Source organism: Equus quagga, chromosome 13 (assembly GCF_021613505.1).
Source record: "Equus quagga isolate Etosha38 chromosome 13, UCLA_HA_Equagga_1.0, whole genome shotgun sequence".
NCBI classification, from domain to species: Eukaryota; Metazoa; Chordata; class Mammalia; order Perissodactyla; family Equidae; genus Equus; species Equus quagga.
This window is the reverse complement of record NC_060279.1, coordinates 87,405,295-87,418,620: the sequence shown is the minus strand read 5'-3', so window position 1 is coordinate 87,418,620 and position 13,326 is coordinate 87,405,295. Positions and strand designations below refer to the sequence as shown.

The following is a 13,326-nucleotide window of genomic DNA, read 5'->3' as shown; positions in this document are numbered from 1 at the left end:
GAAACTGCCCAGTTTCATTTCACTGGGCTCTGGCCAATTTACAAAACCATGAGACAGAATACAAGGATTGTTTGAGCAACTGAGTTTTAGGGTGGTTTGATGTGCAGGAAGAAATAAGTGAAACAGTAGCCACACATCACAGCTAGTAGGGAGAATGTCAAGTTAGAGGTTTTCCTCACTGACAAATTTTTCCACGTGCTGAAATTAAAGGATATTTTTAATTTGTGATTTCATGCATTCAGTGAAGCTACCTGTGGAGTCTTTGCCAGGTTGGGACTACATTTCCTAGCATCCCCCTCCTTATCTGCTCCCAGGTTAAAGTTGGCCACAAGAGAAAGGAGAATTTGAAGCAGCAGACATCAGAATCTCAGGGTCAGTGGAGGAGCAGGTGTTATTACAGTCCTCTCACATCATTGCTGATCTGTTGGCTCAACTTGCAGGTGTGGCATTATAGCTGTGCAACTTGTGGGAAGCAAGGAGGGTGTTGGGAAAAGCCACTGGCTATACTTGAGGTCGAAAGGGCAATCAAGGCTTGGTACATTGATTGGTGATCCAGATGGACACAGGTGACCCAGAAAGATGTTTACAGTGACATGTAAAGGATCCAGGAAAAGAGCATCTCTAGCATTTCTCCTACTAAGACGTTGTTCTAGGATCTCTCTGCCCTGACAACTACAGCCATTTGCCAATTCACAGGAGCCACATCTTCCCCAGGGCAAAGGGCAGTAAAGAGCCCATCTCAGTACTCAGAATGCCCAATGCCCAGCTGAGTGTCTGCCTGTCTGTCTGTGTATATGCTGAACATTGACCTCCCAGGCCACTGTGATGGTTAATTTTGTGTGTCAACTTGACTGGGTCATGGGATGCCCACGTTAAACATTACTTGGAGGTGTGTCTGTGAAGGTGTTTCTGGATGAGATTGGTATTGAAATTTGTGAACTCTGTAAAGTAGATTGCCCACCCCAAATAGGGTGGCATCATCCAATCTGTTGATGGCCTAAACAGAACAAAAAATGGTGCAGGTCAGATTTCCAGGGTAAGGATTCCACCATCCCTGGGACATGGATCTCAGGTATTTTGGGTCAAAGTTAGGGAAGAGAAAAGAGCTGACCTCAGTTTCTGGAGGAGAACCCTCTGTGTTGGAGCCTCCCAGAGGCTTTGAATGCTTCCCGTGAATTTGAGTCAATAGAAAAGTCTTTATTTGGGGGACTTATCCTATCTGTCACACTCAGGAGGACCAGCTTCTTATTTTTATAACTGCATTTCATGTAATAACCTATCTGCACTTGAGAGAAGTGTGCCCCATGTTCCCATTATGTGTGTCTCTGATACTCCAGGGGCAGTTGTAGGTCCAGAGATCACCAAGGAGGGGCAATCGTCCCTGGACCTTCTGCTGCACATCCTGGTTGGGGCTGTTTGTAGCCACTGGGGCAACCTGTCCAGGAGTGGCCCCATTCTGGCACCAGTAGCCATGAACTGGGTCAGAATCCATCCAGTAATACTTGGGGTAGAAAATGGTGCAGGCCACAAGGATGCACAATCTCTCCTGCACCATCACCAGCTCCTGCATCTCAAGGTCGTATTCTGGACCCTGAACCAAAGCCCTCAGAGTGAGAGAGACTCAGACTCCACCCTCACTCTCCACCCCGGACCCCTCTGGCTCCTGCTCCACTCACCTTCCTACAGCGTGGACTGCAGCAGCAGAAGCATCACTTGAACCATTAATACCAGGCACTTCCCTGGGACATTCTGGTCACCAGGGTCCCTCAGTATGGAAAGAGCAGTTTTGGAAAAACAAGAGTAAACCACAACAGGAAGCCAGTGGGAGTGAACGAGATAGTAAGTGCAAATTCAAACCCACAGCCCCCAGAGATGAGGACGTTCTTGGAGATCAGCCATTACCGCTTCTTTACACAGCAGAACTGAATATAGGTCCAGAGAAAGCAAAGGGCTTCCAAAAGTCATACTGGTTGATGTGAATTTCAAACTCAGTAGGGAATTATTTGTCCCTTGCACGTTGAAAACTTGTCAGTGAACTTTTTCCCCTGGAAAATGTTTGCTATTGAATCAATTCCTTCCTGGGTACAGGGCTATTTGGGTTTTTCACTTCTTCCTGAGACAGTTTCAGTAAACTATATTTTTCTTAAGATTTCTAGATGTCATCTAAATTTTTTAACGAATTAGCATATAGGTGTGAAGCACCCTCTTATATTGTTCTTTCTTTTAGAGTGATGCTAGTTATTTATGTAGAGGTGAAATCTACATAATATAAAAATAACCATTTGAAGGTGTATAATTCAGTGACAGTTCGTTCATATTGTTGTGCAATAATCGTGTCTATCTAGTTCCAAAATATGTTCATCACCCCCAAGCAAACTGAGTACACATTAAGTTGTCACTCTCTTCTAGCCTGTAAAGTTTCTGCTGAGAAGTCAGCTGATAGCCTTATGGGGTTTCCTTTGTATGTAGATTGTTGCCTTTCTCTTGCAGCTTTCAGGATTCCCTCTTTATCTTTAATCCTTGACATTTTTGTTATAATGTATTTTGGTGTGGGCCTCTTTGGGTTTGTCTTGCTTGGTGCTCTCTGTGATTCCTGTACGTGGATGTCTGTTTCTCCCTTAGGTTGGGAAAGTTTACAGGTATTATTTGTTCAAATAGATTCTCTGTCCCTTTGTCTCTCTCTTCTCTTTCTGAGACACCTATAATATATGGATGTTAGTGTGCTTGATGTTGGCCCAGATGTCCCTTAGATGGTCTTTGCTTTTTTTTTTTTTTTTGACAAGGAAGATTGTCACTGAGCTAACTTGTTTGCCCATCTTCCTCTATTTTGTATGTGGGACTCTGCCACAGCATGGCTTGATGAACAGTGTGTAGGTCCATGCCTGGGATCCAAACCCATGAAACCCGGGCTACCAAAGCAGAGCACGCAAAGTTAATCACTACACCACCAAGACGGCCCTGTCCTCCTTCTTTTTAACTCTTTTCTCTTTTATCTTTTCAACTTGGATGATTTCTGCCAGTCCTTTGCCCACCTCACTAATCCATTCTTCTGTATCTGCTACTCTGCTTTTGAGTCCCTCTAGTGAATTTTTTCATTTCTAGTATTGTGTTCTTCATTTCTGATTGGTTCTTCTTTACATTTTCAATTCTTTTTTGAAGTTCTCACTGAATTCATCCATTCTCCCAAGATCAGTAAGCATCCTTATGGCTATCAATTTGTATTCTTGGCAAGTACATTCTTTGTTGCTGTTTCAGTTAGTTCTTCTTCTGAGGATTTGTCCTGTAAACTTATTTGGAATGTGTTCTTTTGCTTTCTGATTTTGCTTCTTTCTGTGTGCTTATATCTGTGTATTAGGTGGATCAGCTGTGTCTTCCAAACTTGGAGAGGTGGCTGTATGTAAGAGACACCTTATGAGGGCCAGCAGTGTGCTTCCCTCTCATTACCAGTTGCAAATATTCCAGGTGTGTCCCCTGTGTGGGCCATGTGCGTCCTTCTTTCGTGGCAGGGCTGCTCTTGCTGCAGGTGCATGAGAAGGCTAGGCTGTCCCCCTGGCCAGCTGGTTGCATTTCTAAGCTGCTTGCAGCTGCTGTGGGCCCCTTCACTGACTTTATCGGGCATCAGGAGCTCCAGCACAGTTGACTGCAAGGTCTAATAGCCCATTCCTGCTGCAGTTTTTCTGTTATGTGAGTAGGCCTCCAGTGTGGCTCATTGCTAGGCTCAGGGGCTTATGACTGCTGTGGGCCTCTGTCCTGCAAGCTGTTGTCAGCTCTCTCAGGAGTGCAGCTGTGTGTGGCTGGCCCCATGCATGGAGGCACACAAATGTTTCAGATGTTGAAATGTTGGGCTGATCCCCTATGTGAAAGTTTGAGAAGCATAAGTCTGCTGCAACTGACAAGCCCCACTGCCCATAGGGCCTCACACCCAGCCAGTACAGTCCTGTCAAGTGTGTGTGCCCTGACCCACAAAAAAAAACCAAGTCTCCCCACTGCAGAGGCCCCACACACTCCACAAACCCAGGCCTGCCCCTCACACATGCCCTGCCCCTTGCCTATGCCCTGCCATGCTGCAGAGGTCCCACATGCCCCACCTATGTGGGCCTACCAGTTGCCAGAGGGCTTTCTGTTGGGAAGGGCAAGTCCCTAGGTCAGGCTGCCTGCACTGGCTGAACTGGATTAAATCAGTGCTCCAGGAGTGGTGCAGACCCCTGGGCTAGCAGGCCAGGGGAAGAACTCTAATGACATCTGCCAGTGTCAGTGCTAGCATGCCAGTACAAGGTCACAATAATGGCTGCCACCAATGTCTCAGTCCCTGGGGTGGTGGTTCCAGCCTGGGAAGCTCTCACCTCTCACTGAGATGCACCCAGAGCCTATCAAGTGAGTCTCTTTCCACCAAAGGGCTCTGCACCTATATTTCTGCTGATTTTGCGTTGCTTTCCAAAATGGGTGAATTTGTGAATGGGTCCTTTGAGAGCAGACTTTCTCTCCTTTATGTCTGACATCTTTTTTGGGGGGTATTCCCTATTGTTTATAGCCAGCAACCCTAGATATTACGACACTCATCTCGGTTATGCTGAGTCCGAAAGCTGCTAATTGTGGCAAAGCTCTCCCACTCAGATCTCCCATTCCTCCAGGGAAGACTTCATAGCTTAAGATTGCTCCTGGCTGTGAAGTGCCATTGCTAGAGTATGGCTTTTTCCTCTCCAGAAAGGAATTTTCCACATCAATCAGCACCATCCATTACTGTGGGAGTTCTTTTTATGCAGTTTTCAGTTCTTTTTCAGGAGTAATCGTTCCAAGATTAGTTGTAAATTTGCTGTGTCCATGGGAGGAGATGAGTTCAGAGTCCTCCTATGCCACCGTCTTCCCAGCAATCCAGAGCATGTTTCCCTGTGCTTATTTGCCGTCTGTTTTTTTCTTTGGTGAAGTGACTGATTAAATCTTTCGCAGCATTTATCGTTATTATCATGGTAAAATACACATAACAAAAACTTTACCACTTCAACCATTTTTAGTTGTTCGGGTCAGAGGCATTCAGCACATTCACATTGTTGTGCAACCATCACCACAATCTATCTCCACGTCTTTCTTCTTCTTCCCAAACTGAAAGTTTGTGCCCATTAAATGCATAACTCTCCATTTCTCCTGCCTAAGACCTTGGCCACCACCATTCTATTTTCTGTTGGTCTGTGAATTTACCTGCTCCAGATACTTTATTGAAGCGCAATCTACAGCATTTGTTCTTTTGTGACTGGCTTATTTCACTTAGCCTAATGCCTCCAATTCACATTGTAGCATGTGTGCGAATAGACTTCCTTTTGTGGCTGAACAATATTCCATTGTATGTGTTTTCCACATTTAGTTAATCCATCCATCTGTTGATGGACCCTTGCGTGGCTTCCACCTTTTTGTTATTGTGAATAATGCTGCTAAGTACATCAGTGTACAGATACCTATTCAAGTTCCTGCTTTCCATTCTTTGGGTACACACCCATAAAATGAAATGATGACCATATAATAATTCTATTTTTAATGTTTTGAGAAACTGCCAGACTATTTTCTACAACAGATGCGCCATTTACCATCAAGAGCAAAGCACAGGAGTTCCACCTTCTCCACAACCTTGCTAGCAACTGCTATTTCCTCTTTTTCTTTCCTTAAATAGCCACCCTAATGGGTGGGAAGGGTACCTCATGGTGTGGTTGTAATTTGCATTTCCCTCATATTAGCAATGCTGATCATGTTTTCGTGTGTTATTTGGCATTTGTATGTCTCTGGAGAAATGTCTATGAAATCCTTAGCAAATTTTTCTTTTTCCTTTTTCTCCAGAAAGCCCCCCGGTACATAGTTGTATATTCTTTGATGTGGGTCTTTCTAGTTGTGGCATGTGGGACGCTGCCTCAGCGTGGTTTGATGAGCAGTGCCATGTCCACGCCCAGGGTTCAAACCAACGAAACACTGGGCCGCCTGCAGCGGAGTGCGCGAACTTAACCACACGGCCACGGGGCCAGCCCCTCCTTAGCAAATTTTTATAGAGGCGTGTTTGGTTTTTTTGTTGTTGAGTAGCAGGTTTTTAAAATATACATAAAACAGATCCTTTATTGGTTTGTTTACTTATGTTTTATTTTGAGAGTATTTGATATATTCTAGATACACTCTAGATATATTCTAGGCCTCCATCAGCTACGTATTTGCAGGTAATTTCTCCCAATCTGTAGCTTTTAGTCTCTCCATCGCAGCTTTTAAAGAATAACAGGCACCCATTCCCCAGGATGTGTGTCACCCATGAGATTGATACCTACCCTGATATCAGTTTCCCCACATTAAACCCAGCATATATGGGGTTAAAACCAAAACACTCATTCCTTGCTTACTCTCTGGCTTCCTGTCTCCAGAATCCACTATTCTCCATGGAGACAGACACCGTCAAGGACAAGATCCTGGATTATCTCCTCCCCACAAAGAGATACAGACTGGTGGGAAAGCTGCTGACCAGTAAGGTCACAGACTTCCTCCTCTCTGTAAGTGTCTCAAGGCCAAAGACAGGCTGGTGGGAAAGCTCCGACCAGCAAGGCCATATGTTCCCCCTCCCCTACCTAAAACTCCAAATGAAAACCCTTCCTTTTAGCTTTTTGGGGAGTTTGGGATTTGAGCATTAGCTGCCCTCTCTCCTTGCTCAGCGCTGTGCAAAAATAAAATTCCTACTTTCTTCCACCACACCCGGTGTCAGAGATTGGCTTGCTGCGCAACGAGTGAATGAACTCACTTCAGGTTCGATAACAAGATGACCCACTAGTGTGTCAGAATGTGGAAGAGCAGAGCAAAGAAGATTAAGAGGAGAAGTTCTGAAGGGCAGATGGGGGAATTCAGGGTGTAAAAGGTCACATGAGAAATGTAACCACTCAAAGATACCCAGGTCTTAATCCCTGAACCACGTAAAGCTTCCCTTGTAAGGAAGAAAGTTCTTTGCAGGTGTGATTAAGGTAAGGATTTTGTCCTGTGGAGATGATCCTAGATAGTCTGGGTTGGTCCTTAAATCTAGTCCCAAGTGTCCTTCTAAGAGACAAGCAGAAGGTGATGTTCTACACACAGAGGACCATGAGCCACATGACCACAGGGACAGAGCAATGTGCTAGTCAAGGAATGCCAGCAGCACAATCATCTGGGAGAAGCAAGAGGTGGATTCTCTCCTTGTGCCTCTAACGGAGTGCATCCTACAAACTTCTTGATTTCTGCCAAGTAAAACTGATTTTGGATGATGTGGTTCAGGATATCTTCCCTCAAGTTGTGGCACCTTTGAATATTGACTGTTTCAAGTTGGAGGAATTGCATGTGCAGGAAGGACTTTCTGATCTTCTCTTGAAGCGGGTCATACACCCTCACTGAGAGGTGCCCTCACTGTACCTGGAGGAGAGGAACATCTTATCTCCTAAGATTAAGGGACACAGAGAGGAATATGAAGAAACAGGCCTTGCTAATTTTCCCCCAGTTTACTGCACTTAGGTCACACTCTTTGTCCTATCATATCTCTGCACGATTTTCCACTTTGCATCAAATCTAGCAGGAAAATACTCATGTTTAGCCCTTAACTCAAGTCCTCATTTCCGTAAGAAGGATCCTGTGCCACATTAAACTTACGTTAAATATAATTGTATGTATTCTTCTTCTGATATGTTTTGTCTTAGGTGGATCTCAGCCGGGAACTTACAAGGACAGATAGAAAATATTTTTCCTCCCCTCCACGGATTTCTGGCCTCCTGCACTATGAGAAAATATATTCCTTATGTTTTAAGACATCGAGTATGTAGTCATTCGTGAGAGTTGCCCCAGAGAGCTAATAAAGGTAGGAAATCAGAGAGATGCTGTCTCCAGGGAGAATTCAGAGAATAACAGAGAAAAGCCCTCCTTCACTGACCCATTACCCTGCTCCTTTTTGCAGCCAAACTCCTCCAAGTGTTGTCTGTACCCTTTCTTCCCATCTCCCCTCCTCCAATTCTCTCCTGAACTTGCTCAAACCAAGTTTTTACCCCTTTTCCGCTTCTGCATTAAACCTGCTGTTTTGGGATCAGCATGGGCAAGTGTGTTCCCTTGTGTCCTTTTCTTCTGTGTGCTATCTGTCCCTTTTTACTTCATCTGTTGTCATCACTTACATGGATCTATATCCTCACATCTCCAGCAAGAACCCCTGTCCTGATCTCCAGACATTCACATCCACCTCTCTTGCTGATGTCCCCAGTTAGATGTCAAGTGGCTTCTCAGAATAAACATCCCCCTTCCAAACTCTACTCTCTGGTGTCCTTCATAGAACACAACTCTATCCTTCCAGTTGCTCAGGAGAAACATTTGGGCATCATCCTTGCTCCTCTCTCTCCCTCACTCCTCACATCTATTATGAAACCCTACTAGTTCCATCCTCATAATACATCTAAACATAAACCCTCACTCTCCACCCCACTCCCTGGTTCAAGTCACCATCACCTCCTGCCTAGAGAACTCAGCAGTCCCGTCCCAGTCTCTGAGCTGCTGCTGTGGACCCACTCTGGCCTTTTCTGAACAGAGCTCAATGGGGATCCTGTGAAAATGAAAGTTCAATCACACCCTCCATGGCTTTCAGATTCTTGCATTTCCTGCAGGGCCTCACAGCCTCTGCCCCAGCACATGGTCTGCACCATCCTCCGAGCTTCTCCCCTCCTTGTACCTCCCTCCGCTGTCAAACTTCCTCTTGTTTCCCCAACACACCAGGCGAGCTTCTACCTCGTGCTCTTCCACTCACTGTCTTCTCTCTTCCATTTTCCTGGGATTATTTTCTCTCAGGCAAACACTGAATCTAGTTTCTTACCATCTTAAGTCTTTGCTCCAACATCACTCCTCACACTCTCAGATGTAGAAAATTCTCCCCAAGATGTCACGTGCTCCTTTCCCTTCATGATTTTTCTTCAAACACATATTGCCATCCAACATGCTCTAATATTATTTCTAATTTTATTTCTTTTGATTTCTATCCTTTTTGTCTCCAGAATGGCAGTCTTTTGACAGGGATTTTGGATGCTGTGTTCACCAATACACCCCTGGCACCTACAACAATGCTGGCTCATAGTAGGTCTTCTGTAATACTTGCTCAGGAGTTTATAAATAAATGACTGAATCTTACTCTGCTCAGAACCAAGGAATGATACACACACACACCTGGTTGGCATTTAAGGCTGAGCCCGAGGGATAAGCAGGACTTTGAGAGGCTGGAAGAGGGAGGGAAGGGCATTTCAGGAGGAGGAACTGTACATGCAAAGTCAGAGTCACAGAGGCCCTGACTCAGCTGGGGGTGGAGACATTGCCAGATGCAGGAAGAGGGAGGAATCTAGCGGAGAGTCCAGCAGAGGACAGACACACCAAGCCTTCAAATCCAGCCCGTGGTGTTGGCCCCTTGGTCTCTGGCCTTGGAGAGGACGTGTAGTTGTTCATACTCTGCAGGATGTGGACGATGACGTTCTCTGGAAACACAGTCTGGAGACCTGTGTTGAGGAGAGAGATGAGGGCAAGAGATGAAGTGGGTTCAGAGATGCAGGGAAGAGATGAGGCCCCAGGAACAACCAGATCAGAATGGGGAGAAGATGGGCAGCAAGATGAGTTGTGTAGGAGGAAGGATGAACAAGACTTATGGATGGGTGGATTGGGGAGAAAGGAAGGAGGTACAGCGGAGACCCACACCCCAATTCTGGCCTTAGCAATGGGGTCATGGTTTCATGATTGTGATGGGGAACCTAGCAGAGAAATTGGTCTAGGGAGGAAACTGGAAGCTCCACTTTGTCCATGCTGAGTGTGGCAATCCTGGGGGCCAATCTTGGGGAGGTGTGCGATGGGATACTGGATGGTGAGACACCCACTTCGCTTACCTGAGGGGTTAACCTAGGATGGTGTTTGCATCCTCCATGCCCCCAGCAGGCCTCACCACCTTCCTCCTGTAGGAACTCATTCTGAGAGAAGAGACCAGGGTCTTTCAGTCTAGTCAGATGGTGGTACAGCTGGCAGCTGGCTCACCCCTTCTTCTCAGTTCAGGGTCTGGGGAGGTGACTGAGGTGGGAGAGAGCAGCTCTGTGGCACACGGGTACCTGCCATCCTGGACACTTGGTGGGTGTGGCACTGTGGCTGTCCCTGTGGATCGTCTACCCCCAACCCGCTGCCTGACCTGGTGGGCCCCACAGGCAATGGTTCTGGGACTCAGCCACGTGCCCCCTGCCCTCCCCACACCTCCCTTTCCCCCTGGCACAATGCTCACATGAGTAAGATGAGGAGGAGGAGCAGGGTCTTCACAGTCACTTCCACAATGGCCACCAGAACCACCTCTGCCACGGGCCCTGATCTCCCTGAGGGAAAGTGGGATGAGGATGGCTGGGGAGGGGAGTATGGAGAGTGACTGCTTCATGGGCACAGGGCTTCTCTTCGGGGTGATTAAAATGTTAGATGGATGGAATTAGATAGTGGTGATCGTTAGGCAACAGTGTGAATGTACTAAAAGCCAACAATTGTACACTTGAAAATGGCACAAGTAGTGATCATATTATATATGAATTTTTCCTCAATAAAAATAATGTAAATAAACTCAAAAAACTATATGGAGATGTCAGATTTTTCCTCGATACCAGCAAAGATCCGAAAGAATCAACCCGTACTGATTTGCTGAAAATACACACTTTCAGCCCTCAATTCTGAGAATTCTCCTTGATGGAGAACACCTTGGCCATATTTCTCAAAAAAATAGAAAGGACAGGTGATCGAGCTATTTTGCTTTTAGGAATTTATCCCACCATGATAAACACACAAGTGTAAAGGGAGAAATGAGATTGCCAATTGCAGCATTTCTGTTGGTAGAATAAAATTAATGCCATGTTTCTCCATTAGTAGAAGATGTGTACAGAATCAGCATCCATCTAGGTCATGGGATACTGCATAGTCATGGAGGAGAATGAGGACAGTCTGCACTACTGATGTCAAAGGACCCGTAAGATCCTTTACGTAGACAAACCAAGGCTCAGAGCAGTGTATGGACATTGGTCACTCCCTGGGAGGGGACTTGGCACCTGAGGACAGACTCTGCTGTTAATTTTGAGCTTTTGGCCACATGAATATATTACCTGTTCAAAAATATGTAACTTACAAACTATTAGGGGAAAATAAGAAGACGAGGATGGAGAGTTGTCAGGAGACTAATAAGAGGCCTCAAGAGGTGGGCTCTGCCGTGTGAATGCTGTCCTGTTCTCCTTATGGAGCTGAGCTGTGTTGGAGAAGTCTGAGGGGAGTGAGGGACCAATGGGGACAGCTGCTCACAGAGGCCATGGGGGCTGAGGATAGGAGGGACCACTGGGTTCACACACAAGGGCCTCTCTGGTCACCAGGGTGAGTCCAGAGTGAGGCAGGGACCCAGCCCTGCCCTGAGCTGGAAGAGGCCCTGCTCTCTACAGCCCAGGGGAGCTCCTTCCTACCTGTGCTGTCCCTTTGACAGACACCGATTGTTTGGTCCTCTGGAGCACCTAGGACGAGAAGAGTGATTCCTCTTTCTGTGGGAAGGGGGGGGGGGTGAGATGAGTGTAGGCTTCCCCCCTACCCTGAACCACAGAAATGCAAGAGGGACAGGGTTGGTATCTTTCTAGGTCCCCTACAGCCAGTCACCCAGGACAAAATCACCAGGCATCACCAGCCTGGACCTCCAGACCCCACCACACCCTCGGGAACCTGGGCGTCCTGGCCCAACACTCACAGGTGACATTCAGCTGGATGGTTGTTTCCGCAGTCACACCAACTGCAGGGAACTTCACCTGACAGGTGAGGTTGGTGCCATGGTCCTGGGGCCGTGGGGTGAGGGTGAGAACTGAGGAGAAGTGGGTCCTGGGGCCCAGGGAGATGAGGGCAGCTGATGTCCAGGAGAATATTGGGGGTGTGCCCCGCTCACAGGCCCAAGGTACAGAGCAGGTCAGGTTGCTGGGGTGGCCAGACTCCATGATCCCCAGGATGAGGATGTGGGGAGTATGGGTCAGGGCTGGTGAGGAGGTGGGGAGAAATGAGAATCAGGAGGGAGAGTCCTAGGTGTCTAGGACCTACAAGCCTTGGGCTTTGCTTCAGCTTCTCTCTCTGAGCCCCAACACTGTGTCGCTCCCCCATCTTGCCATGAGCAGGGTCCCATCCCAGCTCTGCCCCACTTTCCCCATGTCCTTCCCCTCTGGGGTGACCTGGAGCCCACTCCTTACCCATAACATGCACAGAGAGAGGGTTAGATTTATAATTCCATTTTGTTCTATTTGTCTCCACCCGAAAGAAGTATTTTCCATTGTCCCTCCTCTTGGCATCTGTGATGTCCAGGGAGCAGTTGTAGGTCTGGGGGTCTCCAAAGAGGTGGAATCGTCCCTGGGTCTCTTCCTGTACTTCACGATCTGGGTCATTTGTGGCCACAGGAGCATCCTGGTATGGATTTGCCCCTTCCTGGAACCAGTAGCCATGAGCTGGGGTAGAATCATTCCAGTCATCCTGGGGCTAGAACACACTGCAGGGCACTCAGACACACAGACCCTCCTGCACCGTCACTGACTCCTGCACTTGCAGCCAGAATATTTCACTCTGAGCCAGGGAAGCTGTAGGGAAATGAGATTAGATAGAGTCCTATCCCACCCTCCCTCTCCCCATTGGCCCACTCACCTGCCCACAGCAGGGGCAGCAGCAGCAGCAGCATCTCTGAGATGGAGGGTTCTGGACGTGCGTCTTGCGTGTGAAAGGAGAAATGGAAGGCAAGTGGGAGGGGATGATTTTGGGGGGCCCAAGTTAAATGGGAGGAGGCCACAACCTTGGCCATTCACAGAAGAGGAAGTGCAGACCAGAACTTGTCCCTCTACACAGAGCGGGTGGACAGCCTGCAGCTCAGACACCCTGAGACCCACCCATGGGGGAGCAGAGAAGGGTAAGTTCACATGTCCTGCCCCCATCATGGGGTTTCCCTTTAGCACCAGAGCCTGGAACAGAACCTGCGAGGACATCTGAGGAGTGGGACATGGTAAATGTCTAAGGACCTCCCATCTGAGGTGCTTTTCTTAGCACCGGTGTCTACATCAAGGAGCAGATCCTTCCAGGTTCAGGATTCTTTAGGGTCTGTGTAAGCATCTAGAACAGAGGACAAGGGGATCTTAGGTGAGGAGAAGGCAGCATCCAATCATTAATTCATCCTTTAATTCATTCTCCAAACACTTAGTGAGCATCCATGTGTTCAGGAGGCTGGAGACAAGAAGGGAGACGACCCTCCTGGTCCATGCCCATGAGATGCTCCCCACTCAGTGGTGTCACTTCCTC

The 13,326-nt window shown here is 47.4% G+C and overlaps 1 protein-coding gene across 1 annotated transcript; it reads right to left on the bottom strand.

Annotated features, from left to right (window-relative positions):
- Window positions 1-1,276: 1,276 nt before the first annotated feature.
- LOC124250317 (sialic acid-binding Ig-like lectin 8) lies at window positions 1,277-12,924 on the bottom strand. Its single transcript, XM_046682125.1, has 6 exons — window positions 12,909-12,924; window positions 12,682-12,732; window positions 12,237-12,488; window positions 11,750-12,028; window positions 9,385-9,506; window positions 1,277-1,591 (listed from the first exon to the last, which is right to left on the bottom strand). The coding sequence occupies exons 1-6, from the start codon at window positions 12,922-12,924 to the stop codon at window positions 1,277-1,279; spliced, it is 1,035 nt and encodes a 344-aa protein (XP_046538081.1).
- Window positions 12,925-13,326: the final 402 nt, after the last annotated feature.